The 20,218-nt window shown below is 52.1% G+C and overlaps 7 protein-coding genes across 7 annotated transcripts; 5 read left to right on the top strand and 2 right to left on the bottom strand.

The window, feature by feature from the left end:
• Positions 1–466: 466 nt before the first annotated feature.
• Positions 467–1,240, top strand: J4E90_000759 (uncharacterized protein; the record flags this gene model as incomplete). Its single annotated transcript, XM_051430354.1, has 2 exons — positions 467–513; positions 574–1,240. 2 exons carry the CDS (start codon positions 467–469, stop codon positions 1,238–1,240), a joined length of 714 nt encoding a protein of 237 aa, XP_051295841.1.
• Positions 1,241–3,776: 2,536 nt separating this feature from the next.
• Positions 3,777–5,630, top strand: J4E90_000758 (uncharacterized protein; the record flags this gene model as incomplete). Its single annotated transcript, XM_051430353.1, has 4 exons — positions 3,777–4,087; positions 4,139–4,380; positions 4,430–5,371; positions 5,428–5,630. The coding sequence occupies 4 exons, from the start codon at positions 3,777–3,779 to the stop codon at positions 5,628–5,630; spliced, it is 1,698 nt and encodes a 565-aa protein (XP_051295840.1).
• Positions 5,631–8,428: 2,798 nt separating this feature from the next.
• Positions 8,429–10,282, bottom strand: J4E90_000757 (uncharacterized protein; the record flags this gene model as incomplete). Its single annotated transcript, XM_051430352.1, has 4 exons — positions 8,429–9,442; positions 9,497–9,862; positions 9,915–10,056; positions 10,110–10,282. 4 exons carry the CDS (start codon positions 10,280–10,282, stop codon positions 8,429–8,431), a joined length of 1,695 nt encoding a protein of 564 aa, XP_051295839.1.
• Positions 10,283–11,277: 995 nt separating this feature from the next.
• Positions 11,278–13,119, top strand: J4E90_000756 (uncharacterized protein; the record flags this gene model as incomplete). Its single annotated transcript, XM_051430351.1, has 2 exons — positions 11,278–12,899; positions 12,948–13,119. The coding sequence occupies 2 exons, from the start codon at positions 11,278–11,280 to the stop codon at positions 13,117–13,119; spliced, it is 1,794 nt and encodes a 597-aa protein (XP_051295838.1).
• A 218-nt stretch (positions 13,120–13,337) lies between these two features.
• J4E90_000755 (uncharacterized protein) lies at positions 13,338–14,963 on the bottom strand (the record flags this gene model as incomplete). Its single annotated transcript, XM_051430350.1, has 1 exon — positions 13,338–14,963. The coding sequence occupies one exon, from the start codon at positions 14,961–14,963 to the stop codon at positions 13,338–13,340; it is 1,626 nt and encodes a 541-aa protein (XP_051295837.1).
• A 488-nt stretch (positions 14,964–15,451) lies between these two features.
• J4E90_000754 (uncharacterized protein) lies at positions 15,452–19,290 on the top strand (the record flags this gene model as incomplete). The annotated part of the gene is made up of 2 exons (XM_051430349.1): positions 15,452–18,122; positions 18,173–19,290. The coding sequence occupies 2 exons, from the start codon at positions 15,452–15,454 to the stop codon at positions 19,288–19,290; spliced, it is 3,789 nt and encodes a 1,262-aa protein (XP_051295836.1).
• Positions 19,291–19,794: 504 nt separating this feature from the next.
• J4E90_000753 (uncharacterized protein) lies at positions 19,795–20,088 on the top strand (the record flags this gene model as incomplete). Its single annotated transcript, XM_051430348.1, has 2 exons — positions 19,795–19,864; positions 19,925–20,088. 2 exons carry the CDS (start codon positions 19,795–19,797, stop codon positions 20,086–20,088), a joined length of 234 nt encoding a protein of 77 aa, XP_051295835.1.
• Positions 20,089–20,218: the final 130 nt, after the last annotated feature.

Genomic DNA, 20,218 nt, shown 5'->3' with positions numbered 1-20,218 from the left:
GCGAGAAACCGAGAGAGCCCGTTACGCCTGCCACTGCGAGCGATCTGGCGTTGGAATTGGCGGAGACGAAGATGCTGTCGCATGATAGCGTAATGGAGGTATCGACCGGTCATAACGAAATACCTGTTGTCTTGTACATGCGAGGTGCACCTTGTAAACTTCTAGCGACACCTGGTGGGAGCTGACGATGATAGTCTCAGATATCGATGGAATATTACAAAGTATGTACACTTTGAAGCGTGTAACGCGCCACTCAAGCTGCAGTATTCCATAGCCTTGTAGACACGCAGTCGATGCTGGGTCCGCGGGAATGAGTTGCTCGTTGTCATCTGTCGCACCTTCCTGCTCACTCTCACCTTCAATCTAGCGTCGCGCACAGGCTATAAACATCACTGAATCCTTCCGCCTGGACTTCGACGTCTTACTTCCAAGCTAAAAATCACCAGCTGGAGTGGTCCGTCCCGCCATGCCGAGCCCGAAGACTGCCCAAGGCAGCAAGTCAAGCACCATGAGGTAAGCTGACAATAACAAAGCATTCTGCAAGCAATTGCGAAACTAACATTATACTCGTAGCTTCAAGTCTACCTCAGCAGTCACTATACGCGTAGGGAAGGATCCGAACACAGAGGACTTCATCGCGCACGAAAGCTTCCTCACTTCCCGTTCAGAGTTCTTCCGCCGCGCCATGAATGGCAACTGGCAGGAGGCAGACACAAGGACTATAAACTTCCCCGACGATGACCCCGGCATTTTCGCCCTCTATCTCAACCACCTCTATACTGGACAGCTGCCTATTACAACCAAAACCAAGGAAGAACTGAAGATACTCACACCAACCGACTTCACAATACTTGTTACAGAACAATACCACGCTGTTTTCAGCGTTTTTGTTCTTGGTGAGAAACTTCAAGACCTTTCGACCAAGAATGCCATGATGGAAGCTGCACTAGCCACCACCAAATTGCAAGGACCAGCCGGGAGATGGCAAACGCCGACTGCGCGAACAGCCAACATGGTGTACAATGGCACACCAGCAAGCAGTCTCGCCAGATCTTTTCTCACCGACACATGGACAGCGTTACCCATCGACAATATCCTCGTGAAGTTCAACCAGCTCCACACAGATATGAGGAGTGACCTTGGAAAATCACTAAGAGACCGTTACAATATTCTTTTACAAACCATAGGAAACATTGCAGAGAAGAAGGGAATTGCTGCGTACCAGGAGAAGCCGAAGTGAGACTGGACCACCGTATCATTGTCTACAAAGGGCAGAATTCTGAACAGGTAGCTCGAATGTATACGTAAAGAACACGATTATTTGGGACAGTCACTGAGGGGAAAATATCTGTTAATCCTGAGGATCTGGTAAAGGTCACACTTGGCAGAGTGCAATTTCCAAACACCCTGACTCCAAATAGTGTGCTGCAATCATGCGTAAAACAACACATACAAACTTTTACAACATAAGCATTTCAATAGAAACTGTTCATTATACCTACTGTTTTTTTAATGCAGTTGCGGTTTCACTCGAGCGTACGAAACCACAATAGCACATGAAAACGATGGGAGGAGCAAACTACTAGATCGTGGTGAAAATTCTGAAGCTTCACACAAAAGAGTTCGTCGAACACAGCGCTTGGCACAGATACCGAACCAGGATGGCTCTTGTTCTGTGATGTCTCTCGAAGTGGTGCATACAGCACCTACAGCGCGGTTTACTCAACACTTTTCTGGGCGCATAAGGCCTCGCTAGGTGAACTGCCTTCGAAGTTCATCACCAAGCTTTCCATAACTATCAATGAATTGCTGCCGTTACGATTTCCAAAAAAAATGTTACCGCGTACATTAAGTCTTTTAAGGCCTGTTGGCTTTGTACATAGAAGCAGTAGAGTGGAATCGAAGTACGCCCGGCTGAATCAACTGGGCAGGCACACCACGCTAGTCGCCGCTAGGAATAGTTGCGCGCGGGAGCTGCTCGGCCTTTGACTGAAGTGCCCGCGGAGGCAGAAAAGCGGTTCAAGGATACCTGCTTCCGGCTACATTTCTATGAGAAGCACATCCACGTGCACAGCCCGCATGCACGTCGTCCTTCGCAACTCGACCTGCACATAGTCCATGCACACCACCTGTCCGGCACAGCGCGCCGTTGTCGAGAAGCTCTTCCGCCGTTGCTTCTTGTTGGACCGTTGCCTACCAGTCTCCACTCCGATGCGCCCAACTTTCAGGTCGTCTCTGGTCATGGAATAGACGTAAAGCGTTTGATGATGCTAGTGGCTCGCGGGACGATTGGTGACATCCGTTGTTGGGTGATACCAGGAGGCGTCGCAAAGTAGCATCGCTTCACGGGATCCGTGAACGCCTTCGAGAGGGGTGCCACTGCGATGTTATTTAGGAAGGTATCCGACAGCACGCCTGAGGGATACCAGCCGTTCTTTGCTTATTCGCTCATTTCCTATCCGGTCTATACAGTCTGTGGCTGCTTACCTGCGACAGGGTTCTCCAGATCCGCCGCACGGGTGTGGCTAGCAAATAGGTAATGTGACAACAGAGCGAGACGCGCCACCAGTATCTCTGATTATCCCAATCTCCTGGATAAACACACTTGGGGAGTGAGCGTGATCCTTCAGTTGCCTTTGATGTTCCGAGAGCTGACCTATGGGCGGCAAGACAGGCATACGATATGTACGAGGCACACCAACTTTCGGGCCCGTCCTCTTCATTGGTGACTTTCGAATCGTTACCATTCCTTCGTCTACGCGAACGAATCAACATGCTCATGCATATGCTCGAGGAGGTTCTCGACCCATCCCAAGGGGTGACCGTTGAAGCGGGACACGTCTGCTACGCCCGGATACTTACCAAAACGTCTCTGATGGACATTAACATGCACGAAGTCGCGTAAGCGAGATACTGTAGATCGCCGTCTGTTGGACAAAGAATAAAGAGACGATCAGGTGTCGACGGGCAATGGCTTCGCCGACAAACCACAGCCATCACAAGGACAAGTTGATTCGATGTACACAATCGTGCATTGCTGGTACTGTTTGTGGAGATCAACAGGGTGTATAGGGCACCAAACATTACCCCAGATCGATGGGACGATGAGAGCTCTTGGCCGAAGAGACGTCCACTAGTGTACATTCACATGCATTTCGCACCCTGTTCCTTCCCCATGTAAGTGATAGCCAGCGCCTACCGGGATGAATATGCAGGGCTTGACCGCCAAGACAGGCTTCACAGCAAGCTTGAGTGAGCTTGGCCCCCAGGTTTTGGCGCCTCTACCAGGCGATCTATATCCCGGGTCAACTGCTGTACTGCCTGAACTAGCGACATATCCGGTCGTCTACATCGGATCGATAGTTGTCTAGAGCTTAAGCGCAGCTGTCTTTACGGAAATTCTGCAATAGCGTGGCTTGATCGATGACAGGTCACACGGTCGCATGCCAACAGTACATGAGGACATACGCATCCTCACTAGCCGTTCGCAGACACAAACAGACCATGAAGAATGGGACCAATCCTTCCAGAAGTGTTAAGTGCGGAGTAGTCACCTGGTCAGGCCTAGTGTAAGAAATTGCAATGCTACCATAGAAAGCCACACACGCACCGCACTGCAGCATCACCGCTGCTCAGGATGCGATGTTAAAAGCCGGGGTATCCCACTGTTGATTGCGCCCCACATAATTCTCCAGCTTCTGCTTCCTCATCGCTACGCAAAGAGCCTTTCATCATAACTACCTCTTGTTCAAGTAATCTTGGAGTAAATAGCGACAATGCCAGGAGGTGGTGTTGCCCTCACTGGGACGCATGACCTCAACCGGGTCGAGGCTCCTGTCACCGTCCGAGCCTATCTGATCGTCGCATTCGCTGCGTTTGGAGGTATATTTTTTGGATATGACACTGGCTGGATGGGTGGTGTCCTCAATATGGACTACTTCATAAAGCAATACACTGGAGCTGAATACCCCGACGTCGTATATCCCGGCCTTGACTCCACCAGCCAGACCATCAAAGACTATCGCAACTCTACATTCGTGGTCTTACCATGGCAGCAATCACTCGTCACATCCATCCTCTCTGCCGGGTATGTGAGAAAAGACCAATAGTGTTATCAGTGAATGCTAACAGAACACAGTACCTTCTTCGGCGCCATCATGGCTGGTGATATTGCTGACTTTATCGGACGTCGTTTCACAATCATCATGGGATGTGGTATCTTCATTGTCGGAGGTATCCTCGAGACAGCCTCTACTGGACTTGGTGTCATGGTTGCTGGTCGACTTATCGCCGGTTTCGGTGTGGGTTTCATCTCGTCCATTGTCATTCTCTACATGTCTGAGATCGCACCCAAGAAGGTCCGCGGTGCTGTAGTCGCTGGTAAGTACTATCCACACGATTTGCATGCGATACATTCTGACTTTTATAGGCTATCAGTTCTGCATTACCATCGGTATTTTACTCGCCAACTGCGTTGTATATGCCACTCAGAACAGACGCGACACTGGCTCCTATCGAATTCCGATCGCCGTTCAGTTCCTGTGGGCTATAATTCTGGCTATCGGTCTCGCTCTCCTCCCAGAGTCACCTCGTTACTGGGTCAAGAAGGGCAAGCTTGATAAAGCTGCTGCCGCCCTCGGCCGTGTTCGTGGTCAACCTCTTGACTCCGAATATATACAGGATGAACTCGCCGAGATTCTTGCTAACCACGAATATGAGATGTCCGTTGTTCCCCAGGGCAGCTATCTCGGCTCATGGATGGCTTGCTTCAAGGGAAAGCTCTCTCAGCCCTCATCCAACGCCCGTCGCACTACGATTGGCATCTTCATGCAGGCTATGCAGCAGCTAACTGGCATCAACTTCATCTTCTACTTCGGTCCAGTCTTCTTCCAGCAGCTCGGCTCCATCAGCAACCCCTTCCTCATCTCTCTCGTCACAACTCTTGTCAACGTGCTGTCCACCCCGGCCTCGTTCGTCATGGTTGAGAAGATTGGAAGACGCCCTCTTCTCGTCTTTGGAGCTGCTGGCATGGTTATCATGCAGTTCATCGTCGGAGCTATCGGAGCCACCGCTGGCAGAAACACTGCCGACCATCCTGCCAACCCGAATGCTACCAGAGCCATGATCGCATTCATCTGCTTGAACATCTCCGTCTTCGCTACAACCTGGGGACCGTGTGCCTGGATTGTGATCGGCGAGATCTTTCCTTTGACTATTCGATCTCGTGGCGTCGGTCTGTCCACGGCTAGCAACTGGTTCTGGAACTGCATCATCGGTATCATCACGCCTTATCTTGTTGCTGACCGCGACGACTCCGCTCGTATGGGATCAAATGTCTTCTTCTTGTGGGGCTCGCTCTGCTGCGTTTCATGTAAGTTTTCCATATTCCTTACAGCCACATCGAGCATTTTGCTAATCCATAAGCAGTCTTTTTCGCCTACTTCTTTGTTCCTGAAACTAAAGGTCTTACGCTCGAGCAAGTCGACAAAATGTTGGAGGAGAGCACCCCTCGCACCTCCCGCAATTGGAAGCCCCACAGCACCTTCGCCGGTGACATGAACCTCGCTGATAAGCATATCGAGATTCCCCTCGAGAACCTCACTACTAAGCACGAGACCTCTACAGTCTAGTTGTCTGGTTAAAACGATGTGTAAGAAGGGAATACTCAATGTATGGAACTGCCGATGTCACTAGATGTTATTGCAACGCATAGACCTGCTGCCTCGCACTCAATGCTGTGGAGTTATATATATAGTGGAATAGCATACCTGAACCTTTGTCACTGGATTTCAATCCGCGTTCCACGTTGTGATCGTGGGAAAGCGTACGCGGGACTCAATCCAGAGTGCACGTTAAGGGAGCTGCTTCATCACCTGATTTCTCCAGCTCTGTGCGTGCTTCCTGCAGTCTGGGAATTTGAATTGAACCAAGAGCTGTGACTACTACGTGGCGCGTTAAGCGTCCGCTTGCACAATGACCTAAAACCATTGCCGTCTTCTGTTCTCCTCGGCTCTAGATAGGGACCCCGGTGTTCGCTATGTAGCATGAGGCTAACGGGCTGACAGCGTAGGCGCACGCGTTCTTACGTTCGATTAGCCGGCGCGGTGTTTGCGGCATCGTTTGGGTAGGTGGTACGAGGTTGATGGGTCGCATGCTGTATTGGGGAAATGGGTCGCATGACGAGTCTGACCTGAGGTTTGGAGGACTGTTAGTGTAGCGGAATCTTAGGCCGATGAGGTGGGCTGATGGTCAGTGTCAGTCGAGGTCGCATTTGCGCGTTTGTTGAGAGATGGGACGGTTGCATGGTTGGATCCTTCGTTGGGCTTGCCTCTGCCAGGCGCGCTGTGGCGGAGCTCGCTCTTGCCTGGTGGTGTAGCATCTGTGCGCAGCTTGGTGGGGGCTTCAGGCTCACCAAGCGCGAGCATCTTCTTCAACTTCCATGCCTTGCCTTTTCAACATTGTTCTGGATGCTCCGGTCAATTCGCCCTGATCCTTGGAATTGCGCGAAGAAGTCAAGGCTGCTGCCTGTGATGGAACGTGCCGCATGCCCAACGAACAATTGCTCTGTGGACAGCCTTGCGGGATGTGGGAGGCTGCAGGTGATGGCGTCGCTGCCCGTCAAGCTTGCCTCTATACGTCCATGTTCAGCTCAGCCTCAGGCAGGGGCTATCCCTAGTCTCCAGGTTGCCAGCCACATCGTCGACTGCATTGCCATCAGAGTGATTTTCACTTCCTTCCACCCTCCCAGTCATCTAGCAATTTCCAATGAAGCTTGATTCTGACAAGACATTTGGCGAACTATACCCTAGTATCGAAGCTCTCCAAACAGCCTTGACAGAGCTCGAGACAAAATACAAGGAAACCGTTTCTGATACGCAGATTCCTCTTCGATTTCTCACTCTGCGCGACAGCCCGTCGCCCGGGCCTCCGGGAAACACAGTCAGTCATCTCGCTTTACACACTGCGCGTAAGACAAATGCTGATTTTGTACACCTGTATTCAGGTCCATCTACGTCTTACTCAGAGAGCGGAATACGATACCGATTGGGAATATGTTGCTGTGTCATACACTTGGGCACAGCCTGAGGGACTTGCCGCCCAGTTCAATACGCCGAAGTTCATGATCTGGATCAGCGACACGGAAGCCCGCCCGCCACGTTGCCCTCCATCTGTCCTTCACCGGGCACTGCAATACGATACCCATCAAACCAAGACTGGTCGCCTCTGGATTGACCAAGAGTGTATCGACCAAGACGATGCAATAGATCGCGATGAACATATCGCGCATATGCATAGAATTTATGAGCGGTCCAAATGCACCGCTATCGTTCTGTCGCAAAGTATAAGCCCGAGCCAAGCGACCTTGTTGCAGCGCTGCATTGAGGCCCATGGAAAGGACACAGTGGACGGAACTCTGAACAATGAAATTGAAGAGGAAGACTGTGTTGATCCTAAGGTCACCGGTGCTGCGACAGGTCTTATATCGCTCAACTGGCTTGGTAACTGGTACTGGAGCAACAATCTGGAAAACATACTCGGAGAAGACGGCCGAGGAAAAAGCGCTATTGATTCTCCGCTACACATGATCTTCAAGAGACTAGTTGAAGATCCATACTTTACACGTGCCTGGACATATCAAGAGCAGCGTTGTTCTAAGACTTCGTGCTATCTGATCCCTATACTACTAGATCCGTCATCTGATGAGATTACTACTGGACGAGAGCGAACGAGTATCTTCATGCCAAGTTCTCTGCCTCAGAGTATTGATAGATGGTGTTGGAGGCGTTTGAACGATCTGGAACTTTCTCGGTTGTTAACCAACAATTTCCGTTCTCATGACCGCGATGCGCGTTGCCCCGGTGTGACTATCCTCAAGCAAAGAAGTTCGAGCCCCAGGGAAACAGTCAGGGACAGAGATTACGTGATTACGGAAACTGTCAGGGGCATGAACACGCGAAATTGCAAGTACGTGTCTGATCGCGTAACGATGGTGGCGAATATATGCGAGTTCGGCATGACCCTTCGCACAACCCAGTTCCAGGACGATGAAGCAGTGAGCTACAGTACGTGTGTTTTGGCACTTCTTGTCATGAATGGAGTATTAAATAGGCCATGGGCAGCTATCATGGAAATGAAAATTGATGTTGCGCTCCTCACTTTTTGAGCTACATAGATGCTTCCATAGGAGACCTGAATGACAATACCCACGAGGATAACCTACCAACGCATTCTCTTTCTGAATATGCACCCCCACCAATGACTTCTCGCTCTTAAATGGGTCTAAAAGCAGCAGACTTGCCTTTTGCATCTATCAAGTTTCTTCTAGAACAGTCCAAGCCCAACGCATGTTTAAGAGTATGGTATCAATAGTTCGTCATCTATACAATCTCTACTCCACGTACAACATATCCAAGGGCTTCAAACGAGTTCAACTGGCTTTATGTCCCCCACTAGCCGTCTGCGCCCTGAGAAACGCTTCAACGTCCTTGGCACTTGTCGCGTCGATCTGACGATCCATCTCTTGTTCCTGTGGACTCTTTGTCCTCACAGGCTCTTCAACCTTGTTTTCTTCCCCCTTGTTTCCACCAACCACACCGGCAACGGCTTCAGCGGCAGAAGTAGCAGTCGAGGTGACTACAGCGGAGGCTGATACAGCGGCTTGTTTAGCTTGGTCCAAATAGCCCGGGGCGGCGGGTTCTTCACGATCGGGGAGCGGTACCTCTTTCGGTGCTTGACCCACCGTGTTGGGCTCCATTGTGACTGTCTTGTCTCCATGCCCATGGTCAACGATTGCTGCCTCGGGCGTTCCGTCTGCGAGCTGCCCGGATGCGTGTGTTTGGTTCTGTTGCTCGTATCGTGCTTCTGATGTGCCCGCGCGAATCGGTAGGGTCGTAGTAATCGGTACCGCGGTCGTGGACGGGCGCGACTCGGTGTCTGAGGGTGGGGTGTCGATTTCCGGCTCGTTCGTATCAGGAGGGTGCGTAGCTGTGCCTACGGTTGTGAGAGGGTCGCCGATCTGAGTCGCAGGTGTGGGCGGCATCAGATCTCCCTGCTTGTATCCTACAGGCTTGGGAATGGAGAAGATTAGTTTTCTTCGCGGTGTTCCGCTTTCGCTGCCAACGCCCCAGGCTTCCATTTCGCCATTCTGGCCTTCCTCCCACTTTATCGGCCCAATAGGGAACGTCTTGCGGCCGCCCTGGGTATTTGGGTTCTCCCACTTCATTTGCGCCTCGATGGCTGGCTCAAGATTCGGCAGCTGTCCCCACTCGAAATCGAGACCGCCACCGTATTTCTTCGGGATGTTGTCGTGGTCGATATATTGAGAGAGTGTGGAGTAGACGTTCTGCGGGGAGAGGATGAAGATCTTGGATACGGTGATGGGATCAAACCAGCGCTTGACCCAGCCCCAGACGGTGGGAAAGAAGCCAGGCGCTCCGACGATCTGCGATTTGGTCAGTTCTACTTGCGTGGCTCTCAAGAAGACGCGTGCACATACGAATATCCTATCCAGGGTCTCAGGGTAATGTGCTGTGGCCAGGACCGAAGCATCTTGCATGTGGCCCTTCAGGTTCCAGAACTGCTTCAGCCCAACACCACTGATGTCCACGATGTTGTTGCTTTGCGAGATTGGCGTTTCCGGGTGGCTGCGAGGGACCATGGAACACAGAGGTGTGTAGAATCTGGTGAGCGACTCATACAGGGCGAATAGGCGCAGGTTCTTGGTCGCGACATTGGGGATAGTCGTCTTTGACTTGGCGAGTTGCTTCTCGTACGTGGAGATGTTCTTCGAGTTCAACGGTGCGACCTCGAAAAGGAAGAGAGGAATGCCGCGTTTGTCGCGTCGGCCGAGCCATTGCGGGTACTACGTGAGGCTGTCAGACAGGATGACAGCACATGTATGCGGGACTCTCTACCAAGCGGCGCGTTTGCTCATACTCTTCGACCTCGATGGTGTTGAAGATTTCGCTTAGTTTGTTCTCCTTCCGCCAGTCTTCCGTGTCTTTGAATTGCTTAAAGGCTTCTTGGGGAACAAAACGACGCGCGCGCAGATAGCGCCTGTAAGCAGTCAGTGCCCCGCTAAAATCGACAACTTCGCGATTTGCGCGTACAGCATGGTCTCGTCGTCATGACTGGCTCGCACCGGCCCGGCTGCAGGTGTGTAATAGCCTGCTTCCTGGCACACTTTCTTGAACTCGAGAAGCTGGGCTTCTTGGTTCTCGGTGAGATGGGAGAGATGTCCCGCAGGATACTGCATCGACTCTACTCTGCTGAGGTCGGCCATGGCGGGATACGATAGGAATGTAGGAGCGTAGGATTACAAGGCCAAAAGGAAAGATAAAAAGTGGTGAGCCAGACCGTTCAGTTTTAGGGCGTCATGTTTATGGTAATGAATGCGGCGGTGCGGCAGTGACATCAACTGTGGCTGCAGATCGGGTCTCGCGGACAGCGAGCTTCGGCAACGGTTGCGCGCTATCCGGACCAAACGTGGAAAAACCATATGAGGGTCTTGCTTGTTCACGGACATAACTGACTGTTGCGCTCGAGTCGTGTCTACCGCATTGACCACGATGAGTCCAGAGTTGCTTCGAGTGCCTCGTCATTCATTTCCGCTGCAAGCCGGAGCTTCGCCAAGAAATTCGTGCTGACAATGATGGCCGAACTTGCAGATATGCTGACAGCATCAAGGAAGGAAAGCCGGGCGGTACGGGTTTAGGCTTTGGCGAATAATCAAGTAATTGTCTCTTAGGTGTACTTCCAAAAGCGACCAACATGTTTATCATAGCGCGATCAATCTTTCTCGGCGACTGGCCAAGTGGGCAGCGTGACAGGGCTTCGCTCTATCAAGAGTGCTGTGTAGCTCTCCAGCCTGTTGATATAGCCTGAGTAGAAAAGCGCTCCACTGAGTAGGCTCTGCATCCATGAGTAAGACGTCTCTAACTAGGTCGAGACACAAGGCATAGATTTAGCTCAGTCTCATCCTTGTCGTGACGGGATCGTATATCTGGACCCGCGATACGACGGGGAGAACGCCTGTTGACTGAAGGTGCGTTATCGCGATTTAGCTGCCGAGGCTAGTCAATATTAGCGAGCCATGCCATCATGACCGCCCATGTTCCAATGTTGACGACATCTGCGGCGGAACCTTCAAGCACGCCCTTCACTCGCCACACGGAACCTCCATTTACCCATGCACTCTGCACTTCTCTCCACGACCCTGTCACCTCCCGAAAGCGCCGAACGACCCCACCCATACACCACCTGAACGCCGGGCCCACCATGCCACGCCCCTCCTTCACTGACTTGCCGACCGAGATCCTCGAAGCCGTCTTCCTAAATCTCGACCCGCGCTCCCTTGCATCCGTTTCGCAGACGAACAAGCTCATCAAGGAGCTCACGACCGATGCGCCTATAATATGGCGCCACCTGTGCAAGACGCAATTCAAGACATGGGACGCTCGCCACAACATTATCGCCAAGTTTGCAGCCCCGTTGTCCGATGTCGACTGGCGCGCCCTCTACATGACCAAGCACACAATCGAGCGTCGCACCAAAGAGCTCTTGAACCGCATTGTGAATCGCCAGCAAGGGCGCATAAGATGTATCAACGACATCGCCGAGTTTGGGTACGATGCGAAGGAAACGCTATTGAAGGAATGCGCATGCCCCGATGATGCGCACGATGTTCTAGCGAGGCGATACTACGCCAATGCCGTACTAGAGCGCATACATCGCGAGGTCGCCATCAAGGTGTGGTCGGATCTACATGACGGCAAGGACATATCGATAGAGAGAGCTCTGGGCGCATACGATGTGTTTGCGAGAGTGGGCGAAGATGTAGACATTGACGTGGTAGCTGAAGACATCACTGCACTAGCCAACAGGCTACTGGAAACATATCCCGACTTGCGCAGCTGGAGTCCACGAACACAGGCCTCGACTTTGGCGTCCTTCCTCCGTGACGAAGGCTTCAACGGTGTACCAGACACGTCGTATCGCGCACTTCGGAATTCCTTCATTGGCCTTGTCATACGTTCGGCGACGCACGAGTCTCTTCCACTCATCTCAGTCGCCATCTATTGCGCCGTAGCACAGCGGATTGGCCTTGATGCACGACCCTGTGGGTTCCTTTTCCACGTCTATACTCTCGTCTATGCGCCCAAGAACTACAACCTCGATGGCCAGTACAAGCCAACGAGTTCAGCGCAGCTGGATTACATGTACCTGGATCCGTTTCGCTCTTCCTCAGAAGTACGACAAGGCGATTTACAGAGGATCCTACGCGATATGGGTGTTCCAAGGGACGAACACCATGGCTTTCTGAGCGACACCAACACCCGAGAGATGGTGATGCGCACCGCGCGCAACATCATGAACTCGGTACAAACGATCCGCGAAACTGAAGCTGGAATGGGCAGCATCCAGGCGTCATGGATGAACTCATACCCAGACATGGACAACGCGTTCTACGCAACCATCTGGGCCATGCTCCTCCTTGGGCCCAACGACGATCATATTTCATCTGGACATAATCAGATCCGTCGTCGCCAATACCTGCCGTACCTGCTTGAGCATTTTCAGATGCACTACCCATGGGACGTGACGTTGCTATCACGCTACGTCATCCCCATGTTCTACAACCAACCTGAGGGCCGTCGCCTGCTTCAGTTTGTGCAGAGCATGCATCAAGTTGATTCAATGCGGAAGCCTGTTGCCAACCGCTCTGCGCGTACGCAGAATGTTGCTTTCAAAGTTGGCCAGCTATTCCAACACAAGCGTTATGGCTATGAGGGTGTCATTACAGGCTGGGATGTTGTCTGCGACGCGAACGAAGACTGGATTCAGAACATGCGTGTGGATTCCCTATCGAAAGGTAGGAATCAGGCTTTCTACCACGTACTGTAAGTTCATCTCTTAGCGCCTTTACTATATTATGCTAATTGAAGTAGTGTCTGCGACAAATCCGTTCGCTACGTTGCTGCTGAGAACATCAAGCCTGTGGATGAGGATACAAACCCCTCCGAGGCGTTGCTGAAACTTGCTGGCCGCCATTTCAAGCGCTGGGACGATGAACAACGTTGTTTCGTGAGCAACGTGCGAGACGAATACCCCGAGGATTAGATGTTGCAGGGCTAAAAGCAAGGTGGGGTTTGAAAGGTATAGATAGATAAAGCTATGACGTTTTGTTGCGGTCTCTAGTTGAGTGTCGCATCAAACGCTGTTATATCCCCACTCATTCCGGGCCTGTTGGTCTCCGACCTAAGATCGAGCGAAAGTTATGAAACATTCCCAAGATGATTGCTATAGAATCACAAAGCAATCATCGCAATCTTACATCCTTACTTTCTTCCCTTGCCTGGCATGAAGCGATCCAAGTTCTCCTCCAGGAAGCCATTTTCGGCTAGCATCTCGAGCCACTTCTTGATGACCGGACCAGAGTCGTATCGCCGCTGTGCAGCCTTCGAATCCTCTTCTGCCTCGTTCTGTATCTCCATCATGATGTTCGCAGCCAGTTGATTGGCTTGCGAAAGCAAATCGCTACGGCGAGCCAGGAGCTGGGTCATGTCTTCGCTGTCGATGGCCGCTTTAACAGTAGTGGAGATAGGGTTGACCGCAAGAAGCTCTTCGGGGCCTAACATACGAGGACTTGGCGGCTGTTCATTGGGGTCAACAAGATCTCTCCAGTCCTGAGACGTAGAAGCTGAGATGTCATCGAGGCGTGTGTCGACATGCGAGAGTGTATTGATCGTCAGACTAGCACTCTTGCGCAGTGAGAGCAACGGGGACTGCGTCAAAGCAACAACGCCGTAGTCGTCGTCACCAGCAGCCATGAGCGTGGAAATAGTGGTGGATACTGACTCGAGCCACGTCTCGCCGCGCTGCGGATCGAAGGAGCCAACGCACGTCGGCTGCCTGTCCAGACCGTCCAACTTCCACACTTCGTTTCCAACCGGTACGAAAGCGATGTAGTGATGCGCGTTATCCTCGACGCTCTCTGCACTATCGTGACTGGCGACGGTGTCGGTCGAAGCAGCGCGTCGCGACTTGGATCCCTTCTTGGTAGGCTTGGTCTTCTCAGTCAACAGCTGTGCCTTGATGCGCTGGGCACGTTTGACTTTGTAGCTGAGATGTTTGTCGCCCTCGAGAATGTCCATCTTCTTGGCAAACGAATTGTGAATCTTCTTCACAAAATCGAAACTCGCAAAAGCCTCACCGCGCTGGTATGGCGACAAGTCTTGCGTGAAATCTTTGAACTGGGTCAAATGCTCGCCGATATGCACATCAGATGCGTTGCTCTGGTTCATCATGATATTGATCATGGCTAGTGTCGCACAACTGTTCTGGGCGGGCAATTGGTTGGCGAACCAGACGTCCTGGGGACACTCGGCTGCCTGACCGTCGTTGCCAAATTCGCGGTAGTGGAAAAGCAGAATGAAACCGTAGACAGGCTGCGGGAAGTTGTCGAGAAGGAAGTCTGTATCCATACTGAATACTTCGCGTACCGTCACGTCGCGGACGCCCATCTCGCGGAGGATGACGGAGAAACAGGCGGGTTCACTTTCGATTTCGCAGAATCCTTGCCAGGTCTCTTTGTCGAATTTGGTTGCAGGCATGTCTGGTGGACTAGGGAAAACCGGATCGGTAGAGGCGCCGTTCTGAGGCGACGGTGGGCCTGGCGAGTCTTTTGCCTTTTTACTGATGGACTCCGACGCTGTAGTGGGTTCAGGAGGACCTCGCTTCTTGGTGTTGGGTGAGGCCGTTTTCGATCCTGTGCTTGGAGATATAGTGTCGTTGACAGACTGAGCTGTAGAGGCGCCATTGCTTTTTACTGCGATTGCAGAGACTGTATCGGCGACTTGGTTTGCCAGGTCTTTGCTGGGTATGGCTTGTTGTTGGGTTTGCTCTTGGATTCCGGCTTTTACATCCGAGCCAGCTCGGACATCGTGGACAGTCTGACCCTTCATACTAGCTGATTTGGGTTGAGAGAGGCTTAGGGTGAGTCGTAGTTTTGAGTTGAAGGAGTTCAAGTGTGTATGTGGACGTTTGGAGGTTGGAGGAAAGGCAAGCAGACAAGCATGGTGGAAGGCGATCTGTGAATGAAGCGCGGTTATCTTTTCTATTGTGGGGTTCGACAAGACAATAGAAAGCGAGCTGATAATGGTATAAAGTGAACGTGAAAGGAAGTAACCGCGTGCTGGTCGGGGTAGTAGAGGTCGGGGCGCTAGCACGTGACGAGCTCGGCGTCATCCAGTTCTGATTGGCCGGATCCATCTCAGCCCGCATCCTTGTCGCGCTCGTCGCGTAGACTCTAGGTAAATGTTTGTTTGAGTTTCACGTCCACCGACAGTCCGCCCAGCGCAACACGCCCGATCGCCCCCCGACCGAACACGCATCTTCGTCGCATCTTCCAATCCATGATCACGATATAGCCGACGCTTAACTTCTGGGTGCGATGAACGGCACACCCCAGGTTCGCCGAGGCGTGGGCGGCTTCCCATCAACACCACAGAACACGAACCGCTCCCCCAGCCTCCAGAGCCCGAATGGCACAACACCGCGACCCAACATCAAATCACCCTTACCAGACCTGCCCAAAGCCCCCGCGCAGTCAAGCTCAGGGCCCCTAATACCCGCCGACATCCTCGATCCCGCCCAACAACGCTTCTATGTTTTCGCCCTATACGTCGCCCTATGGGCATACCGAACATACGACTTCTACACGCTGGCTGTCGAGGAGGACGAATCGTTAGTGCTGTGCCTGAAATGGTGCTTCTTCGACGTACTGTTCATGTTCGGCATACCGCTACTGGAAATTCCTTGGCTGGAATGGGGCAACGGCGCCGCCTTCCTGCTGTTTGTGCTGCATGCGGGCGTCGACGTCATGCTCATGTTCAGGATTGGCATACCGGTACAGGCATGGCTTATGGGGCTGGTGGGCTTCTTGTGGGATAGCGAATTGGCCATCAGCGAGCGGAGCGTCAAGCCTGGTGCTATCCTACATAACGCCTCCCTTATTCTCGGAAAGCAGATTGTCAACATCTTGCCTGAGGGTTCTGCAGTCTTGAACCCAGATAGGCAATCGTTCTGTCTGAACTCGTCCGTCACCCAACTCGAAATCCCGATTATGATCAACCAGACCGAACCCCACGAGATGGAGATCCTGCGCATCGACATCGATACGAACGTCAACGAGACCATCATCGTTAAGAAGGGAGAGCTCAAGTCTATGTTGAAGAAGGCTAGGAAGACGCAGAAGTCATCCGACCCTGACGACCCATTGACTCTGGCCTACACGATCAAGAAGCCAGGTGTATACCTGCTCAAGAAGGTCACGGATCAGTCGAAACTTCTAGTCCGACCGCGATCTACCAACGTCGTCGTGGCCACCTGCCCGCAAGCTCGAGTGAAGCCTACTGGCAACAATCGCTGCCGTAGCGATCTATCCAACGTTGAACTCGAGGTCGAGGGAACACCGCCTCTAAACGTCAAGTACCGCCTCACGGTGAACGGAAAGCCCCGCGGCGGGTCTCAATTCCAGAATCTGCAGCCAGACGACGCCATCTCGCCCTTGTCGAAACACACATCACAAGCACTGGTCAAGAGCGGACGCGAAGACATTTCCTGGGCACGCCCGCACAAGGTTCTCGTACCTCTGAACGAATCTCTCACGACTAGTGGCTCATGGGAGTACGAAATTGAGGAGGTGCAGGATGGACTGGGTAACTTTGTAAGCTACCTGAACGTCGACGATGACGAGCGCCCACGGCCCAAGGTCGCAGGCATTCGTCAACTATTCGAGGTCCACGAGCGCCCTACAGCTTTCCTCAGAGGCTGCAGCCCACAGAACCCGCTTCGGGTGCCCAAGGGTGAAGCCGCTCGTCTGCCCGTCCAGTACCAGTCTACGGGTAAAAACGCTATTGACTCTGCGCATACCGTTGAGTATCTCTTCACACCTCAAGAGAATATCGTTTCGGATGGCTACCATAGTCCAGATGCTGTGCTGCAAAAGCAGGTCATGCGAAAGGGTGAGCAGCCTACTATCAAGGTCGCCGGTCTTTACACCATCAAATCTGTGTCGACCGACTTCTGCGAGGGTGAGGTTTTTGAACCTACTTCGTGCCTACTGCACAACCCGCCCGAGCCGGATCTCACGCTAGACAGCGAGGACATCATAGACAAATGCGCGGGCAACCCCATCGGTCTCCGCGTTGGCCTTGATTTCGTTGGAAGTCCACCTTTCGTGGTCACCTACTCCGAGAAGAAAGACAACGGCCGGGAAGTCAGGCAGCCGCCACTTCAGATTGCCAGCCTCCGCAGTACGATCGACCTCACACCGTCAGATGCGGGTCATTACGAATACACATTCAAAACCATCAGCGACTCGGTTTACAAAGAGAGGCCCCTTAGCAACATCAAACTCCAACAGGACGTCAAGCCATCCGCACAAGCATACTTCATTGAAAGCAGTAGACCTAAGCAAGCTTGTATCGACGATGTGGTTGAGTTTGACGTTGGCTTTGCTGGTGAGGCACCTTGGAAGCTCGAATACGAAATTGTCCACAACGGCAAGCGTACGAAGCGCGCCATCGAGACCGAGACTGCGCACTACGTGATACGAACAGACAAGCTCAGCAGCGGTGGCGAGTACGTCGTAGCTCTGACGAGTGTTACCGACAAATCCAAATGCAAAGAGGTTCTCAAACCCGTAGCTAGAGTCAATGTTCGTCACGAACGACCCAAGGCGTACTTCGGGCACATTGAAGGCAAACAATCAGTCTTGGCTTTGGAAAGTCGACAAGTCGGACTTCCTCTCCGCTTTACTGGCAACGGCCCTTGGTTCCTAGAGTACGAAAACTTGAAGACCAAGGAGATTAAGAAGGACAGCTTCCAAAACCCCAACTCGTGGCTTGACGTCAAGACAGATGGAACATATCAGTTGATCTCCGTTAAGGACTCTGTTTGTCCCGGCTTGATCGATGAAAAGGCCGACCAATTCGACGTATCCTGGGTCGCACGTCCCTCGCTCAGTGTTCCTGAGAGTAGCGCGGTGCTGGAAGGCAGCAAATACATCAAGGACGCCGTCTGCGAGGGTGACGAGGATTCGTTCGATGTGTCTTTAACCGGTAAGTTATCCCGAGTACCCCACGCATTGCCAAGACTAATCACATCGTAGGAAATGCTCCTTTCGACATTTCTTACCGACAAGAATACAAGGACAAGAAGGGAAAGACAGCCTCTGTCAGCGAAAAGGACTTGCACACCGTTGGCGGTCTTGCATCGATTCGATCCGAAACCTCCAAGGCTGGTACTTACGAGTACACTTTCCTGAAACTCGCAGACGCCAGGTACGACCATTCGAAGAAGCACTTCTCGCCTATCACGATTCAGCAACAGGTTCACTCACGTCCTGGTGCTCGCTTTGATAAACCTGGAAAGACATACAGCTACTGTTCACGAGAGTCAGAGGGCGAAGAAGTCATCCCCATCACGCTGGAGGGTGTTGCACCATTCTACCTGGAAGTGGAGATCAAACATCAAGGTACACCTAAGCCGGAAATCAGTGTCCACAAGAACATTGCCACAAACAAGTATGATCTCAAGATTGAGCACCGGAAGATGCACCTCGGTCATTCGTCAATATCCATCCGTAAGGTCCGCGACTCGCGTGGATGTACCCTCAAGCCTCCGCCAGGTGGTCCCCGTGTGCAAATCAGCGTTCATGATGCGCCTACCGCCACACCCCTGGAAGACCGACAGGACTTCTGTGTCGGTGAGCGCCTGTCCTTCGCTCTTAGCGGCCAAAGTCCCTTCACAGTATACTACACCTTCGAGAAGCAAGAGCGCAAGGCCTCCAACCCGGGCACTACTTTCCGCCGTCTCGCCGAGCTTCCAGGATCGTTCACTATCACCGGTCTACGCGACTCTGCTTCTGAGTGCCTTGCAGCGCTCGATCTTACCAAGACCATTCATCCAATCCCCTCTGTACGTCTCTCTGGAGGTCAAGTCCACGAGATTGACATTCACGAGGGTGGCGGTACGGATCTAGAGTTCCAGTTCTGGGGTACACCGCCTTTTGAGTTTACCTACACGCGAAGCACCAATGCAAACAAGGGACGGAAGAGTAAAGTGCTGGAGATCAAGACGGAAATCAGTCATGAGATGAGTATGAGCATTCCAGTCCAGGAGGAGGGTACGTATGAGGTCGTGTCTATCAAGGACCGGTGGTGTAGTTTTGCAAAGCCTGGTGAAGGCCATGATGGCAAAGGCGGACAGAAGATGTTGACCTACTGAGAGTGAAGAGGAAGGGGGTACAGATTTCGTCTTGATGTGCATGGATTGGCGTTTAGCGTTTGCTTTCGGACGTTTCTCAAGGTTTGCATGAGACTTTGTATTTATGGAAGGTCTTTGGCTATGGAAGGGTTTTGGTAGCGTGTGAACCAGCGACGAGCATTGATTATCGAAAACTTGATACATACAACTTGTCCCATGCTTCTCCACACCGCACCTGAGGTAGCTCGATGCTGGCGCCGGCACCATATCGATGATAAGTAGCGCATCGCGATCGCGTACCTGCATCTAGCGCTAAAGTGGACCCTTTCGCATCCTAACACAATACTGATGATATCATGAATAAAGTGACATCACAGCCACGACTAGGCTGATGGGAGCGACAAAAACAAAGAAAAAGTCGTGTGTCTTCTACCATTGCAACTTCATCTACACTGCACTTCACTCCAACTCATTGCGAATAACACAAATTCTACATTACTCTCAACCACACACCAAATCACCAACATGCCTCACTCCAAGACACCCGGCCAGAGCAATGCTGCTTCAGACAAGTTCAACAAGCAGGAGGCTGAGAGTACGCTTCTCATTTCTTCTCTAAATCTTTGCTGGGATGTCACTCTAACAAATATGACAGGCAAGGGTCTCGGTGCATCAAACGCACCCGCAGCGAAGGAAGGCCACGCGCCCGGCGAAGCACCCGTAGCTTCAGACAGCGGAAACTCAAACGTTGGCGTCGACCCCAGCGCGAACAAGCCCGGTGAGAAGGGCATTGGTGGACCAAACTACGGTACACACTAGATATGCATCTCTGTCTATGAGGAGATGGTGTATGAATAGGAAGGAAAGGAAAGACGAGCAAGAGCTCTGTTGTCGTTATGAAATTACGAATATCATTGTATAAATTACGGGTATATTTTCCCCAAGTCAC

Source organism: Alternaria incomplexa, assembly GCF_024043165.1.
Source record: "Alternaria incomplexa strain BMP 0042 chromosome Unknown scaffold_1, whole genome shotgun sequence".
In the NCBI taxonomy this organism is placed as follows: Eukaryota; Fungi; Ascomycota; class Dothideomycetes; order Pleosporales; family Pleosporaceae; genus Alternaria; species Alternaria incomplexa.
The sequence above is the reverse complement of the archived record's forward strand: the minus strand, read 5'-3'. Positions and strand labels throughout refer to the sequence as shown.